Genomic DNA, 26,994 nt, shown 5'->3' with positions numbered 1-26,994 from the left:
TCGGTACCCGAAGCAGTAGCACAGGATCTGTAGGACCTATCTCAGACCCAAACCCAACGTTCTCCGGTATCTACTTGCATTCCTGCACATGCACTCAAACATTTAAAAATATAGTTAGAACCCCAGCCTCATACACAAGAAGTTTAGTGTTTTTTTCCTTTGGCTTTCTGAAGACAGTCCCATCTAGCCCAAGGTGATCTGACTATTTATCTAAGGATGATCCTGAATTGCTGATCCTCCTGCCTCTGTGTCCCTGAGTACTGGGATTACGGGTTTGCACCATCACACCTGCTATGTGAACCTTATAAAGGATCTAACAAGTCTTGCCTCACAAACTGCTTTTTTGGTACATTTTGGGAACAACCACCTGCCTAGGTGTGGCACCACCTACAGGTGAATCCTCGTACCACCAACCAATCTGATACAGGCATTTTCTCAGGTAAGGGCCCTTCTTCCCAGATGACTATAGCTTTTGACAAACTGACAAAATCTAACCAGCAAAAGAGGTGATTAGGTCAAGAGAGCAGAGGTCATAACCTGATGGATGACTGCCTTTACTTTGGAAGTAGACTTATTATCAGCATATTCTCCTCTTGTTCAACTGCTCTTTGCCACCTTAATGTTAATAATAAAATGGACTACATCATTGGTATTCTATTGTGTGATGTCTAGAAACTGTCATATGGCATAGCAAAAGGAAAAGATAGCCTCCTGCAGCTTTGACCAGGAAGTCTCATAGAAACATTGTCATCTAGTACCACTTTAAATACTAGTAACTCTGTGTGTGTGTGTGTGTGTGTGTGTGTGTGTGTGTGTGTGTGTGAAGAAATATTTGCCAGGGCCAGTGTGGTGGCTCAGTGGGTAAAAACTCTGTGCAAACCTGAATTCAACCCAGGAACTCACAGAGGAAGAAAAGAACCAACTCCCAAAAAATTGCTCTCTATGTCGATGTGGGGTGCCCTTCTGTATGCTGTGAATATGTCTTATTACCATTAATTAATAAAGAAGCTGATTTGGCCAATTATGGGGTTCAATTAAGGACACTCTGAATAGCTAAAGGGAGGCTAGAAATTTGAGGGTAAAGATATGAGGGGTAAGAAATCTCACAACAGGGATCATCTGTCCATTTTTTAATTCTTCTTTCAATCCTTATTCTTCCTTGCTCTCTCTAGCTCTACATTGTTCTTAGTTCTACATCGTTCTTATTTGTCCTCATTACAAATGTTCCCAGTCATATATACCCTTAAAACCAGCAATTCCCCAGCCCTAGCAGGCTCCAGGGCTGGAATTCTTTTGCCCCATAGAAAATCAGATAAGGGTTTCTCACACACACATACACAGATCTGTGGGAATGGCTAGTACCCATCCAGTGAACTCCTTAATGGAGAAAGTTAATTAAGAAAGGAATTAAATCATCAGGGAATTCTAGAGGGGAAGATTAGTGTGCTATAGTATATTTTTAGGTGGTTAGTAAAGGGCTAAAAAGTTTATTTCTAGTAAAATTATGACTAGGACATGGATTGTTTAAATCAGTGCATCACTTCTTTTCTCCCAGCAAGCATAGAGGCTACCAGGCAGCCAGGCAACCTATGTGAACAGTCAGGGAGAAACTGATGATTCTTAATCAGATAGCACATGCACAAGACACTGTAGTTTCTAAGGTCCTTTGATGATTCTTAATCAGATAGCACATGTACAAGACACTGCAGTTTCTAAGGTCCTAGGTCTGGAGTTTTGCTCTATACGATAAAAACAAAGAAGAGACCCAGGCCTCTAAATTATCAGTTCCAGAAGGGACCCAGGCCTCTAAATTATCAGTTCCAGGCTATACTGTTATCAGCCATTCTGGTCTTGGAGTAAGACCAGAGCAGCAGCTTGGGCAGGTAGTAATTCTATGTCCTTAGAGATCTTAAATGGAATGCTCTTTGCCCAGACCCTAAACTCTGACCAAATGCCTGCTGATAAAGATAATTGCAGGAAGGCAGATCTCTGCACTTACCTAGGAGAAAGGAACAAGGCCTGGCAGTGGGAAACTGCTTTCACAAAACAGTTCTGAACGGTGGGAATTAATTCCCAAATATGTAAAAGAAAAGGAAGTCAGTTACAGCAAAACATCTTCAGCAAAGGACAGCCACTTATTCACAAAGCAATAACACCAAAAAGCCTTGCCTTTTGGTTTAGCCTTTACCAGATCCCTTGGTTCTGATAAGTCACTTGTGAAAATATGGCTGAGTAATTACTGTATAATGTTGCAGCTTGTAGCATCCAGTAGCCAGGCAGAATACAGCCAGGTGGGAAATCCATACTAAGATAGAGGGGAAAAGAAGGCAGAGTCTGGGAGGCGCCATGTAGCAGCCAAAGGGATAAGATGCCATGTGGAAAAACAGAAATACACGGATTAGTAAAAATGGGTTAATTTAAGTTGTAAGAGATAGTTAATAATAGCCTGAGCTAACAGGCCAAAGAGTTTGCAATTAGTATATGTTTTTGTGTGATTACTTGGGACTGGGCATCCAGGAAATGAAAGTGCAGGAAATGAAAGGCCTTGTGTCAAAAAGCAAAAGAAATAAAGACAAGAAACACTTGCTTGGAAACAGAAATATTGAAAACTTTTACATGATTTAATAATAAACAATTAAAGATACAAAAACGAGTAGAGATTCCAAAAATTTAAATTTTTGTTTAAATACAAATTTATTTTATAATACGAAAACATATAATATTAGCCCTCTAAACATAATGATTTTTCTTCTACAAAAATTTCTATACTAGAAAATTTGCAGAAAGCAATTTGTGACATTAAATGTACATTATTTACAGCTGAAAAAGTAATCTAAGAACTCTACTTCAGAAAATTGGATATATGTTATCTTTGTATGCAATTTCTTTCCCCTTTCACCCAGAATAAAAAATTATTCAAATAAGAAGCAAGTATGCCTTTATAATAACTGACTCCACACATCAGTTCAGGACTCAGGTTGCGTTCTTGGGCCTTGGGAGCCCTGACTCTCAGAACAGCAGTCTATCATTTAGCACTCAGCACGTAGGAAAGTTTACTAATAAGCCACAATACACGGTGGCCTAAGAATTAATGAACAAAGAACTCAAAAGAATTTATGGCAGATCTTACTGATAAGAATAATTTTGTGAGGAAAACATTTTTATACAGTATTTTACCTATATTTACAATAGGAAATACTCAGGCAATATTCTGAATAATTTTAAAGTACAGATATTAAAAATCATAAAATTTATAAGAAGGGAACTTGGTCTAGTCCAGTGCATCCCTTGTTTTTAGCAGAATGGCAAAGACTCTAGCAGATGGAGCGGCCTGCCCAGGGTTACACACCTAGCTAGTGGGAGTGCCACTCACAGGTTGCTGCCTTAATATCGTATCTCTGACACTCAGGTTCAGACATTATCACAGGCACACTTTAATATTTTTTGTTGCTTTCTTTTGCTTTTCTTTTTGAAAGGTTCATGTAGCCCAGGCTGGCTTCAAACTCACTATGTAGTTAAAGCTAGCCTTCAACTCCTGATTGCCCTTTATCCCCCTCCCAGCTGCTGGGATTACATGTGCCAACAGACTTGTAATGTTATTTAAACAGTGCAGCCAACTAAAGTCAAGCTAAGTGACATAATTTTAATAGTATAAAATAAGTTTCTTGCATCTGAGTCAAGACTTAAATTATACAAGTGGAATGAAAATATTTCCAATATAAATTTCCTGTTGACTTATATTTAAGTAGTATTTACAAACCACTCAGGAAGCTAATACAGTGTCAAGTTAGAAAAGAAACTTTAAAATACTTATGATATAGCAATTGAAAAAATCTTAAGAATTTCTTCATAGTATAAAATTCCTGCTCCTTCACAACTGAGTTCAGAAACATAGAGAAGAGAAACATCTGGGTTTTCCTCCTCATCTAGAAGGCAAAAGTAACTATGTCTAACAATTATAAAATTATGAACTTCTGTGAATTTATCTTAGGAAAAAAAAAATCAGACTATTTTCAGACAACCAGAAAAGGAGTTCAATTAAAAAAAAAACACCCATAATTCCTTTGGTGTGTTAATTAAAAAGAGTTGGGCTCAAGCAGTTCATTCTGCTTGATGGCTACCTGAGAGGGAAACCTGTTTGAACTGGACACCACCATCAAATAAGGCTGTGGCTGCTCTTCAATTTTCTCGGTGTCTTCATTCAAATCATCTTCCATCCTTTTCTCTGCTTCTTCTTTGAGAGTCTTTGTTTCCTGAGCTTTAATAACCGAGGTGATCACAGTGCCAGGTGGGTGTGCAACCAGCTGTGAACTTGGAGAAAAGGTCACCACAGGTGTAGTAGCACTGAAGGATGGAGAGGAATCCATACTGACAGCTCCATTGCAAAGGGACTGAACATTGCTTGTGAGGACTTGCTGTACATGGGCAGGGCTAAAGACAATCGAAGGAGGAGAGCCTGGCTTCTGTGACTGCAGCATGACGTTTTCTTTCAGTACTGTCATGGGCTGTGATGATGGAATGGCTTGTAAGATGAATTTCTGTGACCCAGCACCTGACGATGGGTCTGTGCTGGCTATCACCGTTGTGAGCGGCACTGTCTGGAGTGTGACTGTGTGCAACTGCTGGTTGCCAGGAGACACAACTACTGGAACCTGGGTTGAAGCTTGTATCGTCCTATTGAGATCACCAAATAGAGGAGAGACAATTAGCAAATTACATCTTTTAAAACTTTATGTCATACATTCTTATTGCTACTTCCACCTATTTTTATCACAGCATAATTAACATCATGCCAAACCTTATTTTAAACATTATACAGGAGTCATGACCCATTCACAGAAGAAGCAAGATGTGACTGCCTTGCCTAAAAAGGTACTGGCCATATGACTAACATATACAAGAATAATGGGCTGAATATAAGTTATAAGAGTTAATAAGAAGCCTGAGCTAATGGGCCAATCAGTTTATAACTAATGTAGACCCTGTGTGTTTCTTTGGGACTTAATGACTGCTGGAACTGGGCAACAGAATGGCACCCACGTGGACAACTGCATCCACATAAAGCCTGAGAGAGCTTGGGAAGTAATTCTTGACAAAAAAAAGAATAGATTTAAGCATTGCTTATTGATAGCAGCATTTTCTCAGCTGGGCTTTATTTGCTAGAGGCAAGCACTCTCATTTAAGAGAGGCTTCCTGACTCAGCTTTAGCTGCAAAAACGTTGCAGCCCTTTTAAGAGGCTCTAGCTGCAAAACCTTGCAGCTCTTTTAAGAGGTCCTGCCATGAAACACTTAAATGGTGTTGATGAAAAGTTGACCACATGCTTTTTGGTGGTGGCAGGGAACCTGAAATGCCATGGAGTTGTGACAATAAACATGGCTCCAGCAGTACCTCTGCCATGAGACTGGAATCTCAAAAAGCTAAGGAATGGGCTGAATCCAGCCATCAAAGCCACAGCTTTAATCTTCTCCATATTGATTAGCAAATTAAAGACTCATGTGGTCAGAAAAAGAGATATACAGTAAAGAGAGATTAAAAGACGAAAAACATCTCTAAATGGTTTACAGTGTGTTTAAAAATATATGCAGGCTTGGGAGAGAAAAGACAATGGTTAAAATCCTTAAAAGAAAAAAAAAGAGAGAGTATTTAGGTGTGGTAGCACACACCTTTAATCCCAGCACTTGGGAGGCAGAGGCAGGCAGATCTCTGTGAGTACAAGGGCAGCCTGGTTTACAGAGTGAGTTCCAGGACAGCCAAAAATACACAGAGAAACCCTGTCTCAAAAAGTCAAAAAAATTAAAAATAAAAATAAAATAAATACAGGTTAAAATAAAGCCACATAAAGATGGAAAACACACAAAGACTCTAGATACTGTATGTTATTATGTCCTCTTTGAATTGTTTGAATGCTGAGGAAGGAGAAACAATTGCTAAAAGATGTTTGTTTATAAATGCTGCTGAAATAATCCAAAATAAGTATTTTGAAAATACCTTAACTTCAAAATTGAAGTCAAAAAACGTATGTTACTTTGGAAAAGAGGTTTTGCTTTTGTTTCCACAGAAAATGAGAGGCTGTGGATTCATTCTAAGTTAAGAAAAATCAGGTTTGATCAAGGAAGACCACCTGAGAAATCTCCAGTAGGAACAGATGGCCCAGATGTCTGAGTTCTACATCCAGAACAGATTCAAGACTGCTGCCTGAGATGATCAAGACTCACAGGATACTCCAGTATCCTGACTTGATTATAATTCTAAATTTTCTTTAGGTCCCCATAAGATTATCAGCACCCCCAACCAGCAGGAAGTAGCCTGAAAAACTATGCCCACATTCCCCAAAACTGGACTATGGGTATTTTTATTTGTTTAAAATGTTGGTTAGAACCTTTAATCCCAGCACTCAGGAGGCAGAGGCAGGCAGATCTTTGTGAATTCGAGGCCAGCCCAGTCTACAAGAGCTAGTTCCAGGACAGGCTCCAAACCCCGTCTCCAAACAAAAGGTGGTTACAAGTTGTTATGGATAATGGTCAGGAGAAAAGCTAAACAAAGGAGATTAGATTCAGAGTTCTTGTTCTGTTTTTTTTTTTGTTGTTTTTTTTTTAAAAAGAGGGGAAAGTGGTGTGGGACAATGATCTGTATTCTGTCAATTATATTTTAAATAAATGCTGATTGGCCAGAAAACAAAACAAAACAAAACAAAAAATTCATACAGGCTGGGTGTTTCAGCAACACACCCCTGTAATCGCCAGACTAAGGAGGCAGAGGCAGTTCGAGGTCACCAAGGGCTGCACAGAAAGACCATCTCACGTGAAAACCCTGAATACTGCCACATTAATACAAGTGATTACAGTATCAACACTCTAAGCAGGGTATTTATGCATGGGCCACTCTAAAGAAAAGTATGAATTTAAAATCAGGTCTATTGATTGACCATGCTTACTCCTAACAAACACCAAACTTCACATAATTTTGTTCAACCTGTTTTCTAATATAAGAGAAAAAAAACACTTGATCAGCTTTAACAAATCCCATCTTAACAGAGTTACTAGGATTTCAATAGCTCATAATTGGTATCAGATCTACATCATAAAAATCATGACTATAATTTCTATGAGTTCTAGGTCAACAGAGAGCAAAGTTAAGGTCAAGCTTTGGTAAAATAAAATACACATATATTTTAGCAGCCAAAGTAATTTTCACAGTAATTTTTTTCAATATAGGTTCTTTCTATGCTGCCCAGACTAGCCCTGATCCCATTCACCAATAGACAGTAGTATAAACATGCCACCCCACCCAACATAAAACTATAATTCAACATAAAAAATATTAATGTAAAATCCAGCTTATAGAATGACTTGTAATAATGAGCTAACCTCATCATTAAATAAAAAGTTCATAAATGATGATTTTAATTATTACACTATATTTAAATATAATTTTAAAAGTTTGCACTTATAAATATTATAGGGTTTTGCTTGTTTGTTTGCTTGAGACATAAGTCTCTTATAGCCTAGGCTAGCCTTATCTCCAGGTCCTGCCTCTACCACCCAAATGCATATACTATCACACACAGCTTAAAGTCTATAGTTATGGTTACTGTTATTATAAATGAGTTGAAGGGGTTGGGGCGATGGCTCAGTGGTTAAGAGCACAGGCTGTGCTCCCAGAGGTCCTGAGTTTAATTCCCAGCAACCACATGGTAGCTCATAATCATCCATTATGAGATCTGGTGCACTCTTCTGGCCTGCAGGCATACATGCAGGCAGGACACTGCACACATAACAAATAAATAAATCTTTAAAAAAAAGAGAAAGAAAAATGTTTAAAAAATAAATCAGTTTAAAACTCTTCATAGAGTTCAACTGTTCTCTCTGAATTTGTTATTTTGTGAAAGTTTCACTTTACATAGCTCAGTACTAAATATCAACTAGCAAATTATTAAATATAGATTTTGTTGTGCTAGCTATATGTGACTGGTTCACATATACAAAGATAAACAGCCCACATGAAAAGATAAGACAAAAACCAAGTGCAACTTAGAAGTTCAAAAGAAGGGGTAAGGTACAGGGTGACTAGAGCATCTATATGTGGGAGCTAACTCTCCTGTCAGATTGACACCCAAGGCACCACTGTGACCTCAGTCTGTGGCTGGATAGTTGTAATATAGACAGTTAGAAAAAGAAACAAACAGTTTTAAAAAACAAAGTCTTTAAAGAGACAGTAAAAGTTAGATAAAATAATACAGACAGTCATAGATTAAAGGAGTAAAGAAAAATAAGGCATGTAAAAATGGAAATAATATAGTTTTGTGTGACTATTCGGGTCTGGGCAGCCGGGAACTGAAAGCAGAGTCTCTGCTTAAGATAGTAACAGGTTTTTCAAATTTTTTTTTTTCATTTTGAAAACAGGTATGTGTGTAGCTCTGATTGACCTGGATCCTGCTATGCTGATGAGGCTGGCTTCAGACTTATAGTGAGCTCTTGAATGTTGGGTACAGGCAAGCACCACCACGCCCAGCTTTAACAGCTCTCTAGTAGGGTAGAGCTGGAAGAGAACAGCATTAAAGAATGAAGACAGGACAGAGGGTATGACTCATAAAGGTGTGGTAGTATTGGGCAAACTAAGTCAACAGCCTTAGGAGACAGGGTTTTCTGAAATAAATTGTGCCTCCCCTATCCTTCCCATCTGAACCAGAGTGTCTTTGGAGAAATCTGTTTTGAGTAGATACATGATCTGGACATTTTTTTAAATATATATATTATATATTTAACTATATTATATATATATATATTTATTTACAGGTTGTGTGTACAGGTGAATCGTCTGTCTATGCTTGCATACATGCCATGAGGCACGCTTGTACATACTGGAAGCCAACTCGGATCCATCAGTTCTCTCCCTCTACCATATGGGTTCCAGAGATCAAAACTTAGATCACTGAAGCAATGCCTTTACCTGCGGAGTCATACCACTGGCCCTTAGACTTCTTTTTGTTAGTTTATATATACGGTACTATAGTATTATAAATACTATAATATAGCTCAAGCTGGCTCAAAATTATGATCCTCTTGCCTCCAGCTCCTGAGTGATGAGACTGTAGCTGTGCACTACTGAAGCAGGCAAGCACAGGGATAGTTTAGCAGCCTGGGGACCCCACCTATAACAAGCTGTACATGTACCCCACTTCACAGAATGGAATAAGTTGTCCCTCTCATGGCAACCCTTGGTGACTCCTGTTTTGTGGTCAGTTTCCATTCAAATGTGTCTCAGAATATATCCAGATATGAGCAACAGGGTCCCCAATCTGATCGCAACTCATTTTGGGTACATCTGCAGTAAGGCAAACTGTGATCTCCCAGTCAACTCATGGAAGAAAATGCCCATTTACCTTCTTGTGTCTATACACAAGAGACAATCATATGATTAAAATAAAATGCATCATGGCATGCACAATAAGCAAAGGCTTATACAATCTAAGACTTAATCAAAACAGAATAACCCTTAGAAACCAACTCCTTTTCCTGGAACCCAAAAGAAAGCCCTAACATTAACTACTTTGTCTCAAAACCAACTAAAAACTGGGCATGGTGGCAGACTCCTATCCTGTCAACACTCAGGAGGAAAAGGCAGGAAGACCAGAAGTTCAAGGCCATCCTCCCATATATAACAAATTTGAAGCCAGTCTGGGATACAAGATACGAATCAAAGGAAATATAGCTATTAAAGAATAAGTCACCATGAAATCCCCATGGCCACAGGAATTTCCAAACCTTTTTCTTTATAATTAAATCAACAATTGTATCCAATTATGTTACATCAGTTTTATCTTCAAGTTAGCTTCTTTTTAAAACTCTTAAGCTGCTTGTAACTAAGAGCTATCATATTGCTGATTTACAATTCATCAGAATCTCTGAGGCTTATAATGTGACATTTAGCTTGTGCTGGAAATTGACTCAGGTGTCAAGAAGTGTCATTTAACTGTAACAACCATCCGAATTGTTAAGTACTGTTTTCAGTTATAGATGAGGAAATGTTCCTAATAGTTAACTGATTTGCACATTTAATAACTGGCAAGGCTGGTGGGCTGAAAGATTTGGCAGACATTCTTCCTACCGCATTACCTTGTTTTAAAAGTAAACCTACAGCTTTAGAGGATAATTTTAAAAATCTTAAGACAAACTTATTAGTACCTGGATAAGTACCAAGAAAATGAACTCCAGCGTTTACCAGGGACAGTTCTCAGAAAACCCTTTCCCAGGGGTTTGTTATTCACTGAACTATCATGAAATCCAGATCAAATCAAACCTTTCAAATGTATGAGTATATACATTATCAATTGATTTAAAAGAAAACCCGAGATGTTGATGATAATTCCTGTGATTTACATAAACCTTCTGGCCATGATAGCGGCAGCCCTACGACAAACAACAAGAGCAAGAAATATCCATTTAGTTGTGAACCATTATCTCTTGCCTTATTCTAAAATCAAATGAGAACAGAAGACCAACCTAGAGATAGGATTTCCTTAGTCAATTAGATGTTCATCACCTTTTCCAGTCTGGTTTGATTAAACTAGACTGGGAGACTTTCCAACATCTGGCACATTAATGCCTAAAGAAGAGAAACTGACTCCTGATCTTCACACCTGAGCTTCACAAGTATTGTAAAACAGGATTTTCCCAAGTGCTAACATTTATTTTTGGTATTCAATGCATCCTAAATGTCTCAGTTATGACAATTTATGCTGGGTTTTTGTAGACCATGATCTATTAGGCTAAGCAAATTGGTAGAGTAACAAAACACTTGGGAGATAGGGAATCAGGATGATGAGAAGGTCAAATAGCGACAGTTGGAGGCTATCCTGGACTACATGAGATTCATCTCAAAAACAAGGTCTAGAAAGATGATTCGATGGTTAGGTACATGTCCTGCTCTTGCACAGAGCAGGAATTCAATTCCCAACACCCACATCGAGCAACTTGCAACTGTCTATAACACCAGCTCTAGAGACCCAGTATCTTAGACCTTTACAGGCATCTGCAGTCAGGTACACAAAAACCCATAAAAATAAAACAGAACTGATGATAGAATCAGAGAACTGATATAACTCCTGAAACAATCCATTGACCAAGAATTCTACCTTCTGAATCCTGACCCACTTTAATAATGCTTCTGCTCAGAACATCACACAGTGAAGCATACTGGCCACTGTTTCCTCACCTAATACTCGGAACTGAAGAATTTGCTGTTTCTTCCTGCATGGTGCTGGTTATGGTGGCTTCTCCTTCTGGGACAGCTTGTACTGGCTGTACTACGTGAACAGTTCGGAAGAGCTGGGTAGGATAAGGAGCCTGTGAGGGCTGCACTGTCCTCAAAACTTCTGATGGCTGTCCAGCTTCCACAGGATCTTTGGGTTTGGTAGCTTTAGAATTCCCTGGTTTCAGAATTGTAGTGGCCCCTCCCTTTATTCCTGGACTTGAAGATACTCTTGATCGGTTTGCTTGATTCCGACTTGATGTGGTTGTTGAAGATAAAGATGGATCTGAAGATTCTATGCTGGAACTTGGATCCTCATCATCTATGTATATAAGATCTTTTGGCATTTCTTTAAACTGATACACCAAACGCTGACCTTCCACTTTTGCAAGAATACCTCTTTGGTAATAGTACCTAGTAAAAGCACACAATTTCATCAATCTTATTAAAGCAAATATAAATGAAAATAATAGTCAACAAAATCAATTTTTCTAATCATAAAATTTTAGGGTTAAAGTTTAAACATAAAGAAACTTATTGTTATTAAGGTATTATTATTATTTTTTGTTTTGTTTTTTGAGACAGGGTCTCTTTACATAGCTCTGGTTGTCCTGGAACTCACACTGTAGACCAGACTGACCATGAACTCAACAGACATCTGCTTGGCTCTGCCTCTGAAGTGCTGGAATTAAAGTCGTGTCTCACCACGCCAGGCAGAAAATGAGGAAATTTGTAAAGGAAGGACACTTATACAAAATATATACAAACTCTTCCACAGATTAAATCCTTAAGAGGGACTGAAAAGATGATTTAGTTAAGTGCCTGCTTGCATAAGATACTGAACTCCGTCCACAGCACTCATGCAAGGGCTAGGCCCAGTGGTGCACATCTGTAGCCCCAACACTGAAAAGGCAGAGAGACAGGCAGGTCTCTAACCAGCCCACTAACCAACCAGCCTAGCTGAATCAATGAGCTCCAGGTTCAGTGAGACACCTGGTACCACAATACAACATGGAGAGTAATCAAGGAAGACACCTTCCCCACAAGCACTCATTCACACCCCCACACAAATGCATATATACACACATACAAGTCCTTATTAACAACCAAATCTACGATAAATTCTGAATGGGGAACTGTGGAGAATGACTGGAGTTTTGCTTCTCTTCCTTCCTGTTCCATGCTCCAATGTGCTAGGATAATCAAATTTACTACAAGCCTCAAGGCATCATCTTCCCCTCCCTATCTTACTAGCAACATTCATACAAGTTTAAATTTGACTCAATTGTGCAAAATTTAGTGATTCAAATGTTAGTGGTTTTAATAAAATTAAGAACCCAAGTTATTCTTGTAAAGGCATACCTATGTCTTTTGTGTATAATGTCCTTTCCCTAAGCACCTCTCTCCCTTTCTCCTGCCTCAAATCTTTCCTTGGAGTAGGAGAGATGTTCAGCAGTTAAGAGCACTTAGTGTTCTTGAAGAGAACCCAACACCCACATAATGTCTATAACTAACTTCAATTCCAGGGGATTCAACACCTTCTAACCTCTGTGGGCATCAGGCACACACATAATGCATAGACATATATGCCAGGAAAACATCCATAAACATCAAGTAAATCTTTTTTAAAAACTTAGTAAGTTCAAACTCAAAGAAGAAAAAAAGAAGAGGAGAAGAAGGAGAGGAGAAGAAAGAGGAGGAGGAGAGGAGAAGGAGAAAAGTTGTTAAACAATTTAATCTAATAAAAGACGAAGTAGTAAGCAAGGCATGGTGGTGTACACCTTTGATCCCAGACAGGTGGATCTCTGTGAGTTCAAGGCCAGCATGGTTTAGTGAAACCCTGTCTCAGAAAAAGAAAAAAAAAAAAGAAAAAAAAAAGAGGGGAAGAAAGTTCTAAGACGACAAACCATATATCCTGATCATTTCTATTTCAAGTCTTTCTCAAACAACACATATGTGGAATAATTAATGATCAGTCATAGAAAAACAAAACAAAAATGGGATTAAATTTTTTATCTAATATCAATATTGAAGTATTAGTCTACTATAATAAAAGATATCTGAAAGTCACATTTTAACATTTTATAGATTTTCAGATCTCTTTATATGTAAAACACAGGTTGAGAATCTATTTTCTGAAATGCTTGGGACCAACAGTGTCCCAAGGTTTTGGAGGTGCTTTCGAATTATTTATTTATTTATTTATTTATTTTGGTTTTTTTGAAACAAGGTTTATCTGTAGCTTTGGTGCCTGTCCTGGAACTAGCTCTTGTAGACCAGGCTGGCCTCGAACTCACAGAAATCCGCCTGCCTCTGCCTCCCAAGTGCTGGGATTAAAGGCATGCACCATCACTGCCTAGCCTTGAATTATTTTTAAATATCTAAATAGATTTTGCCAGTTTAACATCCAAATTTGGAAATGCCCTCAAATCCAAATTGCTTAATCCTCTTACTGTTGCTCAAAAGCTTCAGAATCTGGATTCCTGACTTTCAGACTAGACTCTGCTGTCTGCATGATTATTTGTATGAGAACAGTATTTTCCCCAATTCAAGTAAGATTTAACTTTAAATGTTGTTGGTTTCTCTAAGAACTGTGGTCTCCCTTAAATATAATTCATGGGCTGGGGATGTAGATCAGTAGAATGCTTGTCTAGAACACACAAAGCCCTGGATTCGTTCCCTGGCACTACAAAAACAAACAGCAGAAACACAATCATAGTCCTTAATTTTTAAAAAGTTACCTGTTTTTCAGTAACTAGGAAATGACATGTTTAACATATTAAAACCCCTACATACCTGAGGGCTCTTCCCATGGTCTCATAGTTCATATCAGGTTTGTTTTTGTGCTTCCCCCACAATCTAGACACTGCTTTAGAATCGACCAGTTTAAAAATGCCTTTTTCTCGCTGTGTCCATTTGATGTACTTAGGGCAGGTAGCTTTGTCCTGAAGTAGAGCCAGTAAAAACTCCCAAAGGTAAATTGTGTTTCCTGAAACAAAATCAATTTACTTTAAAGGAACACATTTTCTTTTAAACGCACAAACCAGCCAAGCACAGGACTAGAAGTCTTACAAGGTCTGTCTTTACCCACAAAGAAATATCACATCATTCAGTTAGCTGATGCAACCCCTCAGCGTTGATGGATACAGTCTATAGAATCTAGTAGAGGCCTTACTAAATTCATACATAAATGATATATGAATGGCAATCTTGTCAATTAGTTTCATGACAACATAAAGGGAAACACTGATGTCTTTTCTGTCTGCTCTTTAAAAACAATCACATAGTGAAAGCATCAAAAAGTATATTACAATTTTAAAAAACTTTCAATAATTCTCTTTATATAAGAATCAGCAGATCAACCAAGACAGCATTCTTCAAATGTGAGCAAGAGTTGTAAAAACACTAGAACTCCAACACACCAAAGTAAGGATCTGCAAACTGAAACTCCAGACTAGCTGAGTGGCTGCAAAACTTTGCTGTAGGCTTAATGGATTATTTAACATACCCAATGTAGTCACATTTGGTAACCCCCCCCTCACACACACAGACAGATAGACACACACACACACACACACACACACACACACACACACACAGGGCAGGAAAGGAGTGACAGGGAAGAAGGAGGACCCTGGGCCTGTATGATAAAGAAATCTAAGCACTTACCCTTCCCGTCTTTATTTTTCTTTTTCACGGATATATTTGGTGTAGTGGCTGGGGAATCTGGTCGTGGTGGTTTTGTTTTTCTTCCTGAAATCAGAATAGCTCGGTATAAATATTTCCCTCAAAACTGAATGAAAATGGGTAGTTTCACTCTCTTATTGTTTATTGAAAATTTCAAGTTTTAGTTCCAAACTTTTATACATGGGTCATACAAACTAGTCTCTCAAATGCTATGTAAAAGAAAGATAACTTCAGTTTAAAAATGAACATCAAGCTAGATCACAAATAATTACTTATATATGAAATGATATAAGTATATAATTACATATGAAATCATACTTCAGGACTAGAAACAGAGCTCAACAACAGAGTCCTTGTCTGACATGCACAAGCCCCCAAGTCTGATCCCCAGCACACCAGGGATAAGGGGGTAGAGATGGGAAAGAAACCAGAAATTATCCTTTGGCTAGCCTGACAAAGAAGAGAATGAGGTTAAATTTCAAATACTGTATTTTTCTCTGAGACCACAACACTAGTGCTTTCTCTTAAAATTTTGAAGACTATTCTTAACACCAACAAAATTTGATCCTAAAAAATTAGCCATAAAGCTGTGTGTGATAGCACACACTTTAATCCCAGCACTTGGAAACCAGAGGGAAAGGCAGACAGCTCTCTGAGTTCTAGGCCAGAGTGATCACGTATGCCTCTTTGTGTGTGTGTGTGTGGGGGGGGAGAATCTTAAAAAAAAAAAAAGGACTTGCTTTGGAAAAATTCAGGGCAGGAACTGAAGCAGTAGCAGTCAAGAAACACTGTTTTCTGGCTTAGGTTCACGTGTACTTAGCTCTCTTAAACAGCCAAGCCTACCTTTCATAGGGATGGTATTGCCCATAGTTGGCTGCAATCAAGACCCACAGACATGCCCAAAGACAAATCTGATCATCTGATCTAGGACGTTCTTGAGTCCAGGCTTTCCCCTCAGATGACTTTAGGCTGTGTCACAATGACAATTAAAACTAAGACACTCTCAGTTTGTGAAAAGTTACAGATTCTCCTTTAACATATTCCAACATTTTTGTCTTCAGCTGCCTGCAGAACTCCAACTTTCTGTAGTGTTTTCCATTGGCACCCCGTAATGGAATCTTTGGTAGAATGGAGGTTTTAAAACTGTGCCCTAGGGCAGTGATTCTCAACCTGTGGGTTGAGATCCTTTCACAAGGGTGCATATCAGATACTCTGCACACTAGATGTTTATATTACAATTCATAACAGTAGCAAAATTACAGTTATGATGTAGCAGTGAAAATAATTTTATGTTTGGGAGCCACCACAACAAGAGGAACTCTATTAAAGGGTTGCCCATTAGGAAGGTTGAGAACCCCCGCCCTAGGGCATGAGGAGTGCTGATACACACCAGCGATCCCTGCATTTGGAAGGAGGATCTGGGCCATTCTTGGCTACATAGCGAGTTCAAAGTCAGTCCTGGATACGTGAGAGCATTTCTCAAAACAGATGGCTAGAGAGGGGGCTCAGTTGTTGAGAGCACCTGCTGCTTACAGAGGCCTGGAGTTCTCTTTCCAGTACCCAATGACAGCTCACAACCAGCTTCAGGAGACCTCACACCTCTGGCTTCTGTGCAGGCATCGGCATTCACATGCACACACACACACGTGCACGCACACAAGCATACATAAATAAATGCAACAAAATACAAAGAGTTGGAAAATCTCCTTCGGGTGAGACAGATCAATTATTTTTTAAGTACCTAAGATTTTTTTAGTAACTAATATGAAGAAATACCTCAACTTGTTTTGTGTTCTCATTTTTCTCATATATTTTAGCTGGCATAGAAACACCCTCTAATAAAAAGTATATTTGGATTCTACACCAATACTAACTGGATGACCTAAGCAAGTTAGACGCTCACCTTTCTTTCTTTTAGGTTGTTCTGGGGATGAGGCTCCTGGGGAATCTGCCCTTGTCTCGGGCACTTGCTGAGTCTCCATCACTTCAGGGATCCCATCTAATGTGACGGACACATGGGTGACTGGAGCGATAATGTCATCTTCAGAGGAACTAAATATATTATTATCTAATGGAAATAAAATTAATTATAATCAGGTGTGTATTATTTAAAAAATCATTTCTTGTTTTATAAACTCTCTGCTTTTTGTTTCCTTTGCCCTAAATCAAGAATCTTGAAGCAGTCCACGCTGCACTGCCAGCACTAGTCTATCTCACCCCCACCCATGTCTACCTCTGAAACTCAGTTCCTATCTCACCGCATTAGACCTCTAGACAGAAGCCTTATTCTCTGAAAATAAAAAGGGAAATTCATAATAAATGGTATCTCCCTATAACTGACTGAGGGAAAAACAAAACAAACAATACAAACTCCACAGCATGCCTTTCCAAGTTTTCACAGTCCAGACCAATCTCATTCCCCGTTCCCCATGAAGCTTAACACACACAAAAACATCTTTGTCTTGAAAAATTTTTTATAAGTTAGTGCTTGTGGTTGAATTTCTGCCTTCTAGCTTGCTCCTCTGTCTAAAGAAATGTATTGTCATCTGGTTCTTCTCCAAAAAGCTAGAGTGTCCGCTGCCTCCAGAGCACTATGCTACCACTTCTTTGGATTTGGCTTTTAGAGCTATTTGCACACACGAATGAATTCAAAATTAAAATGTAAGATTGAAGAAAGGAGTAACAGCTCCTCTTTTTATGCCTGACATACTGCTGTGCACATCACAAACATTCAAGAAATACCTTGAAGAGACTTTAGTAACTATGCTTTTAAGTTTCAGTTCCCCTTGTCAGAAAGGGTAAAGGAGAAATAGACTTAAAAATAGGTTAATAATTTGGCAATGAATGTTGTGCAACAAACGGTTAGGAAAAACTTAACAGGTTTTTGCCTATGCAATTCAATTATCTATAGAAATAACTATATTATACCAGTCAGAAACAATGTGAGGCTGGAAAGACGGCTGAGCAATTAAGAGCACTTGGTTCAGTTACTAGCACTTACACCAGGACCCAACCCTCTATAGCTGCAGTTCCCGGAGATTCAACACCCTCTTCTGGCCTATCTTGGCACTATATACATGCTGCGCAAACATATATTTGCATGCAAAACACTGATGCACATAAAGTTTTTTTTTAAATTTAAATTAAAAGCAAACAGGTTAAGACACAAAATTTTGCAAGTGTGGTCAGGGTATACTGTATGAAATTCCTAAATAATTAATAAAAATATTATGTTGGAAAAAAGACAAGATTTTGCATAATCTACTATTTCATAAAGCAAATTTCACAAATTACTTTTTATTATAAAATGTTCATCAAATCTTAAATCAGTTAAACAGAACGTTTTAACAAAGGTACCACATAGCAATGTGCTTGGGAGTGACAAAAGAGAAAAAGCCTCCTTTGTTCTCCTGATGTTCTATCTAATGGAGATGCAAGAATAGCTTTGCAATGAATGCATTCAGACACAAGCGATCATTAGCACTCACTTATCCGTTTTTCATCCAGTATAGGGCCAGGAGAATCCATATTGAGGAGTGCCTCAGCAGCCTCAATGGTCTCAATTGTTTCATCTCCATTATGACAAGAAGCCTCAACTACAACAAAGCAAAAAGAGCATTAACTCCAGTGTATGTGCTACTCTGAAATTAGTCACAGTGCTCATCTCCTGAACCAGGACAGACCACTTAGCATTGAACGTGTATGCACAGAAACTGTAAGGTACAGAAAATGCCATAATACTGAATCTGAGTGAGTGTGGATAAAGTCTCACCTATACTGGCTTAGGGCTTTGTTTTGTTTCATTTTGTTTTGTCAACTTGATAAAAGCTTGAGTCATCTGGCCTGCAGACAAGTCTGTAGAGTATTTTCTTGATTAAGGATTGATGTAGGGGTGCCCAGCCCACTGTGAGTGGTATCACCCTTGATTAGGTAAGCAGTCCTGGGCAGTATAAAAAAAGCAGGTGGAGGTGGGGGCATGAAGAGATGACTTAGTGGCTAAGGGCATTTGCTGCTCTTGAAGAGGACTGGGGTTTGGTTCCCAGTATCTGCATGGTAGCTCATAGCCAATTCTAACTTAAGCTCTAGGGGGATCCAACATCCTCTTCTGGCCTCCTCAGGCACCTGAAGGCATGTGGTGTACTCTTAAAATATATGGAGAAAAATACACATACACATAAAATAAAGAATAAACCTTTGAGCCAGGCAGTGGTGGCACACACCTTTAATCCCAGCAGAAGGGAGGCAGAAGCAGGTGATCTGTGTGAGTTCAAGGCCAGCCTGGTCTACAAGAGCTAGTTCCAGGACAGGCTCCAAAGCTACAGAGAAACCTTCTCGAAAAACAAAAAAGCAAACAAAAATAAAACAAAAAAGAATAAACCTTTAAGAATAGAAGGTAGGCTGAGCAAACCATGAGAATAAGCTAGTAAGCAGCACTCCTTCATGGCCTCTGCTTCAGCTCCTGCCTCCAGGTTCTACCTTCAGTTCCTACCCTTACTCCCCTGAATGAACTCCCTGAATGTGGAAGTGTAAACCAAATAAACCCTTTTCTCCCCAAGCTGTTTGGGGGCACAGGGTTTATCACAGTGGCAAAGAAGCAGACTAAGACATGCACCATAGCTCGGGCTAGCCTCACACTTGCAGAAATACCCCTGCCTCACCCTCCCAAGTGCTAGGAACACAGGTGTCATACCAGCCAATTGCCGTTTTGCTTTTTGAGGGGAGTTTCAAAATTATCATCATCTTGTATGCGCATGTGTATGTGTGATGTGTGTGAGCCATGCTACAAAGTGTGCATGGAGGTCAGCGAACAAGTCTGTGGAGTTCTTGCTTTCCTTCCACTTGTCCGTGGGTTCTGGGGTTGGACACGGGTTTAGCTTTCACAGTAAGAGCTATTTCACCAGCAGTCTTTGTCTTTTGGTGACCGTGTCTACCCTGGCTGGCCCCAGACTCACAACGACCCTCCTGCTCCTCTCTCTTGTGTGTGGTCACAGGCATTCATCACCATAAAGTGATTTATCTTTATATGTTAGAAATTTTGAACAAACCAAAATTATGAGACATAATATAATAAAACATTCTGTGCTCATTCGCAGCTTCAAATACAATCAAAAAAGTAGTTAATCTTTCATCCTCGCCCCCCACTGTGAGGGATTCAATACTCCATTTTCATTCATTTGTTTGGTTGTTGCTTTGTTATTTTTGTAATTCCTTACATTTATGTGTTTGTATGAATATATGCTCATACTACAGCATGTATGTGGAGGTCAACGGAGAAACTGAATACCATGTAGGCCCCTGGGATCAAACTCGGATCGTCGGGCATTCGGCACAAGTGCCTTTACTCACTGAGCCTTTTTTACCAGCACTTTTTTTAAAAATTACAGAACCTTATTATAATCCACCCTGTCCTCAAACACACTGTGTAGCTGAGGCTGGCCTAGAAAAACTGACCCTTTTGTCTCTGTCTCCCAAGTCTTGGGACTACAAATCTGGACCTGCTACTCCATATTTTATCTCTAAGTATTTTAGCATGTATTTCTAAAATATAAGGAGCCTAACACAATGATAACATCATGCATTAAAAAATTAGCATGAAATAATTACATAATACCATTTGCGTCCCTCAAAATTCCTTTTAGCTGGTGCTGGAACACAACAGTAGAGCACTTGCCGCACCAGACACACGACTCTGGATTTCATCCCAGCACCAGGAACAACCATTAACACAACCAAAACAAGCAAAGAAGACACCCCAGAAGATGTGCAGACTCTTTAAGGAGGCCAGTTAGAATGAGGTCACCACAGTAGACTAGGACATCTGGACATGTACAGTGATCAGGGAGAAGACAGCATCAGAAAGCACAGGAGAAAGAAACCAAGCCAGCCAGCACCATGACCTCCAAGTAAATGCTTCTGGGGGGAGGGGAGAGGCAGGGAGGGGAGCAGAGAAAAATGTAAAGCTCAATTAAAAAAAAAAGGAAAAAAAAGAAATAGAAAACCAGATTAAATTGGAAAAAAAAGTAATTTAGGTACAACACCTTGGGCTTAATATGATAGGATATATAATAAAATATTTTCTCTAAGTTTACCAAATGCAAATGGATTGGACATTGTTAATATAATTCTTTCCTGTATTTATTATATATAGTTATTGTATTTAGTGTATATAGCTTTACTGTGTTAGTTAAAACCTTCACTTTTGGACAAAAGGGGGAAACGTGTGATATTTTGATTATATTGTGATAATAAAGCTTGCTTGGAGAAAAAAAAGAAAAATATTTGAAAAATGTAAAAAAAAAATGAAAATGCCTCTTTCTGCCAGCTAGTGAAGGGATGCTACGTTACGGTAGCCATGGCAAACAAGGTGGTGCTGTTCTATCCCTCGTCACTCTCTGCCTTCCCCCCAGCTTCTCAAAGGCTTAATACTACCTTCCCCACTCTGGAATGAAGCAACTAGAACTTCTTCTCTTTCATACTATATTGATTAGGTAAGCACAGAAGATCTAAGGACTTGAGTGGTGAGAAAAGAAAGGGAGGAGGAAGAATTATGCTACAAATAATCTGGCTTTTAAGATATGGCTTGCTTTCTGGTACCAGCCTGATACTTTCCCATTTTCTAGGAAAGAGCCTGTTTGTATCTGTCATTTGCTCTCTTCAAGCCTAAGTGCAAAGGAATAATACACTCAACAAAACAATTCCTTTCCTAAAGATCCTTGGCTTGCTTCCAAGTTTCAACTTCTTTGGAGATCAATGTTCTTTATTGATGACAAGTACCCTTTCGGAAGACATTGGTTTCCAATTAACACTGAGCAGAACCCAACTCTAAGGTTTGAAGTCACATCAAAATACACTGTAAAATGGTGTGGAACAATTCTGTATTCTGTCAATTATGTTTTAAATAAACGCTGATTGGCCAGTAGCCAGGCAGGAAGTATAGGCGGGACAACCAGACAGGAAGTAGAGGTGGGGCAATGAGACCATAATTCTGGGAAGAGAAAAACAGCTCACAGATCATGGCTCACAACTGGTTAATTTCAGCTCCAAGGGATTCACATACCCTCTCTGGTTTCTACAGGCACCATGCATGCTTATAGCACACATATATAGAGAGAGGCAAAATGCTCATACAAATTAAATAAAAATAAATCTAAAAAATGATATAAATCCCCCTCCCCAAAAAATGAGTAAAATGCCAGGAGGTGGTGGCACACACCTTTACTTCCAGCATTCTGGAGGCAGAGGCAGGCAGATTTCTGAGTTCAAGGTCAGCCTGGTCTACTTAGCAGTTCCAGGACAGCCAGGGCCTGTCTTGAAAAACAAAAACAAAGCTGGGTGGTGGTGGCACACGCCTTTAATCCCAGCACCCCGGAGGTAGAGGTAGGTGGAAGAAAAACAAAAACAAAAAATAAATAAATAAATAATACAAAGCTAAAGCACACTGGTGAAAGTACTAGTACACCTCACTCTTACACAGTCTGTTCTTCCAGTGTCCAGAGCTAGACCACCTCTAACCCTGGACAGGAGTCCTCTGTAAACCCCGGGGCTCTATCACACAGCGGGTCCTGGCTTACTCCTTGGTTTCCTGTGGCACTAGAAAGAAAATAACATTCCTCTTTCCCTACAAGCAGCTTTCACTTGGCTCTCATGAATGCGGTAGTAGGTAGATACAAGCACTCAGTGAAGACAACTCTGAATCAAGCCTTTCTCGCGTCTACTTCCATATTTAGGGAAATAGGAAAGGAGATCAAGAAAGTAGTATGAAAGTAGTATGAAGTGTCATGTTCTTCGTTCAACAGGCTTTAGCTTCTACAGGTAATAAAAGGTACCCCTGGACCTCCATTTGGTTTGGGGTCAAATGCAACTCTCCATGGTAATAATGTACTTTGCAGCCTAATTTCCTTACCTGCTCACACTATGCACACACACCCTTCTCCAAACAACACACCTAGCAACTCCAGAAACCTTGGCCCTGAACCTACAGATCTCTTAACAATAACAGTGCTGTAGAATATTATTTTAAGGTGTGTTACTTTTGTTTATGCTCTGGAACATTTGTTTAATGATGCAAAGATGTGGTTAATTAACTAAAAGTCACCTGAAGTCAGGAAGTTGAGTCAGCAACTAGCTGACAGGAAGTGGTAGGGAGGAGCCAGGTGGAGAAGGGTTTTTAAGGAGGGATGAGGGCTTTTGGAGAGATGGTGAGCTATTTGCTATTCACCCTCTCTAAGGAGCGGAATCCTTAAATCTTGAGTTCTTTAGAGGGACAGAGATTTAGCTAAACTCTCTGTTGCTTTGAAAGGGTCAGTGCCTGAGGGAACAGAATTCCCTTCTCAGACTTAAGCCCTCAAGGTCTAAACACTCGTGGATTAAAAGGCAGCAACTATTTTAAAAAGAGGACAACATAAATTCCCCCTACTCGTGTAAAGACTGTAGTCAAGTGTGATTCGAACATATGCAGATATAATAACAGAAGGCCCATCCGCCCTGAACTGGTTTCCAGTGCACGCAGAGTAAAGCACAGCTGTGCCTGCATAACCTTCAGAGAGCTCACTGTGTTCATCTTCCAACTGTGCGTAATTGACGTGCAAACAATTAAAACCAGATGCACCATGGAGTTGAGCAATAGAAAAAAACACTTATATAAACTAATCTATCAATTAAAATAGCCACCCAAACTACACCCCTCAGTAGCCAGTCCCTCCTTCCTTTAAACCCCATTTTTTAAAAAAAAAGACTTTATGGGGTGAGGGGAGCGAGAGGAGGGGAAGGAGTAGGAACTGGAATTGGTAAAATGAGAAAAGGGTTTTTTTTTGAAGACTAAATCTTCTCATTTGGCCCTCGAATAACCTATCACTTGATACGGTATCCCTCTATAATCTCTATTACTGCTGTGCTATGAATAAAGTTACCCTACTTCTTTTGCACAACTGTGTGAGCCCTCATTTTAAATCTTAGATAAAAGACCAAGAATCCAGAAACACCTGGCCCATACCCTGACCACTTGTAACAGTAACACACACACCTGTGAGGGTGATGTCATCGTCATCGTCGTCTATGATCTCTTCCTCAGCAACATCCAGTGAACTTTCCGTTATCATGTCATTAGGCTCTTCCACGCAGGCGAGGCCGGCGTAACTATTGAGAATATCAGCACCAGGAACATGCTCCACAATGACAGCAGGAAATATGGCGGGGTCTCCAAGCTGCAAGTGATGGAGGGGAGGTAAAGACAATAATTCTGCTTTTGGTGGATACAATTCAAGAACATTTTATTCTTTCAACAAACATGTGACACTCATTTGTGACTTATTTGTTCTCATCTTCTTAAGTGGGAACTGTACCCAGTCCTTAATGCAGGCTAGGCAGAACTCAGACACTGTTGGGGGTAGCTTGAGTTGTGCGCATGTGTGTGTATTTGTGTTTATTTTAGCTTCTGGAGACAGAATCCCTCTTTGTAGAACTTTAAGCTCCCTCTCCTAAACTCTGGGGTTACAAGTATATGCCACCATGCCTGGCTCAACTATGCTGTGGGATAATGCTCTTGTACACGGTAAAGATACTTTACTCGTATGGGTTTAATAAAATGCCAATTGGCCAGTAGCCAGGCAGGAAGTATAGGTGGGGTGACCCGGAATAGGAGAATTCTGGGAAGAGGAAAGGCAGAGATGCAGTCACCAGCAGGACGCAGAGGAAACAAGATGAGAATGCCTTACTGAGAGAACGTGGCTAAACATAGATAAGAATTATGAATTAATTAAGTTGTAAGAACCAGTTAGCAATAAGTCTGAGCAAAAGGTCAAATTATAATTAATATAAGCCTGTGTTTATTTGGGACTGAACAGCTGTGGGGCTGGCAGGACAGAAACTTCCCTCGACACAACTACTTATATTGTAACAATCTTTTTAGTTTATAAGACCTATGAACCTATAACACCTAACCTTCAATAACTAATCTTGTCTCTGTTTAAGAGATGAGGTCTCGTGCATCCCAGTGGCCTGCTGGCTTTTTACCAGAGGATGGCCTGAACTCCTGCTGCTCCTGCCTCCATCTCCTAAATGCTGCAAGAACAGGTGTGCCCCACTATGCCTGGTTCTTCATCTTAATAACAAAGTTTTCACTGGTGATTCTAAAAGTATATTTTAAAATGGCATTAAATTAAAAAAAAATCAAATAGACTTCAAAATTATGCCTAAGCATGAACCAGGAAGTGGAATACAATGAAATGTATAATTAAATAGACTCTTACTAAAGTTTCACTCCCAGAAGAGCATCTCAGTTCAGCAACTCCTACAGGGTTACTTGGCAGGAAGCCTTGATTGTCACATCCTCTGACTCACATGCAAACAATTAACTCTCATTTTCTATTATTGTCCTCTTTAAGGATGACTGTATTAAAGTTATGAATTTTTCCTACTAATGCTTATTTATAAAATTGCAGAATTTTAGGACAGATGTGAAGGAACATACCTTTAATTCCAGCATTTGGAAGGCAGAGGTTTTTGAATCTCTGTGTGTGTGAGACCAACCTGATCTACAAACTGAGTTCTAGTCCAGCCAAAGCTACAGAGTAGGATCTTGTCTATGAACTCAGAACGGAAAACCTTAACCTCATCCAGCTACGCTACTACTATTGAGAAAACTGCACCAAGAGGTTTTCAACACTGCACTACAAATCAATCAGGCTGCTCCACCATGTTACACAGCACACAGTATTCTGGAACTCACTATGAAGCCCAGCGTCACCTTGAACACACGGCACTCCTCTGTCTCAGGCCCCCAAGTACAGGGATAAAATATAAGCCACCATGCCTGGATTCCTTTAAATTTCTTATTTCCAAATAATTTCTAACTTAGAAAAATTGCAAAACTATTCAAAGGATTTTCATACCACCTTAACTCATATTCCTCTAATTCTAACACTTAAGTGTTTCTATTATTATTATCTTTTGACATTTTTTTCTAATTTGTTTTAAAGTGGTAGTAGACATTTTTCCTTTTTCTTTATAGGTGGTTTTTCTGCATGTATGTCTGTGCACTACATATGAGCAATGTCCCAGGAAGAAAAAGCACTGGACCCCTTAAACTGAAGTACAGGAATTACGACCAGTTGTGAGCTGCCATGTGGGTGCTGGGAATTAAACCCAGGTCTTCCGGAAGAGCAACCAGGGCTCTTAACTCCAGTCACCAGACTGCCTTTTTAACCAAAATACTGAAGTCTTATTTCCTAAATGCATTATATTCTATAAAAATAGACAAATTATCAAAAGCAGGAAAGAACATCAATATTGTACTATTAACTAATCTACAAATCTGATTCAAATTTCCTTAATTATCTCACTAATTGTCATTCACAGTGAGGAAGGGTGAAACAGGAGGGAAAAAAACACAGGAGAGGCCAGGCAGTGGTGGTGCACGCCTTTAATTCCAACACGTGGGAGGCTGAAGCAGGTGGATCTCTTGTGAGTTTGAGGCCAGCCTGGTCTACAAGAGTTAGTTCCAGGATAGCCAGAGCTGTTACAGAGAAACCCTGTCTCAGAAATAAATAAATAAATAAATAAAATAGAAGAAATTAGTTCAGAGTTCACTGTAGCTCCATTTAGTAAAGACTCTATTTCATTGTTTTGATTTGTTGAAATGGAATCTTAGTATGTATCTGTACTTGCCTCAAACTCAGAATTATCCTCCTGTTTTAGCCTCCTGAGTGCTCAGTAACAAAACTACACCTGTCTAACTGTAACATTTTTGAAAGAAAAAAAGTCATTTGTTATAAAGAAAAGCCCAAAATTTGCGTTTGGTTATTTCGATTCAGTTTGCATTTTTGACAAAAATTCAAAAGAAGTATTGTTGTATACCTTAAAATATATCATGTCAGGGGCCCCTGGGATACTAACTTTGGCTGCTTAGTTAACTGATATGTACCAAGTTTCTCCACTATAAAGTTAATATTCCTTCTTAATATGATAAGTACTTTATGAGAGCATTCTGCTTTTTTAAAAAAGATTTATTTATTTATTTATTTATTATGTATACATGTTCTGTTTGCATGTATGCCTGC

The 26,994-nt window shown here is 39.1% G+C and overlaps 1 protein-coding gene across 4 annotated transcripts in view; it reads right to left on the bottom strand.

Moving 5' to 3' along the window:
* Window positions 1–2,600: 2,600 nt before the first annotated feature.
* The window catches only part of Elf1 (E74 like ETS transcription factor 1), an 86,161-nt gene continuing 61,767 nt past the window's right edge, over window positions 2,601–26,994 (bottom strand). For 3 of the 4 annotated variants that reach the window (XM_087912257.1, XM_048422005.3, XM_048422007.3), the window contains exons 3-9: window positions 23,961–24,141; window positions 18,427–18,534; window positions 16,842–17,006; window positions 14,921–15,004; window positions 14,048–14,240; window positions 11,216–11,665; window positions 2,601–4,674 (exon numbers count right to left, since the gene is read on the bottom strand). In XM_087912257.1, the coding sequence (XP_087768383.1) occupies window positions 4,077–4,674; window positions 11,216–11,665; window positions 14,048–14,240; window positions 14,921–15,004; window positions 16,842–17,006; window positions 18,427–18,534; window positions 23,961–24,141 (1,779 nt within the window). In that variant the 3' untranslated portion in view covers window positions 2,601–4,076. The remainder of the gene's footprint in view (window positions 4,675–11,215; window positions 11,666–14,047; window positions 14,241–14,920; window positions 15,005–16,841; window positions 17,007–18,426; window positions 18,535–23,960; window positions 24,142–26,994) is intronic. The other variant, XM_048422008.3, reaches the window with a different exon arrangement.

This window comes from Myodes glareolus, chromosome 12 (genome assembly GCF_982192425.1).
Source record: "Myodes glareolus chromosome 12, mMyoGla1.1, whole genome shotgun sequence".
In the NCBI taxonomy this organism is placed as follows: domain Eukaryota; kingdom Metazoa; phylum Chordata; class Mammalia; order Rodentia; family Cricetidae; genus Myodes; species Myodes glareolus.
This window is presented reverse-complemented; position numbering and strand designations above follow the sequence as displayed.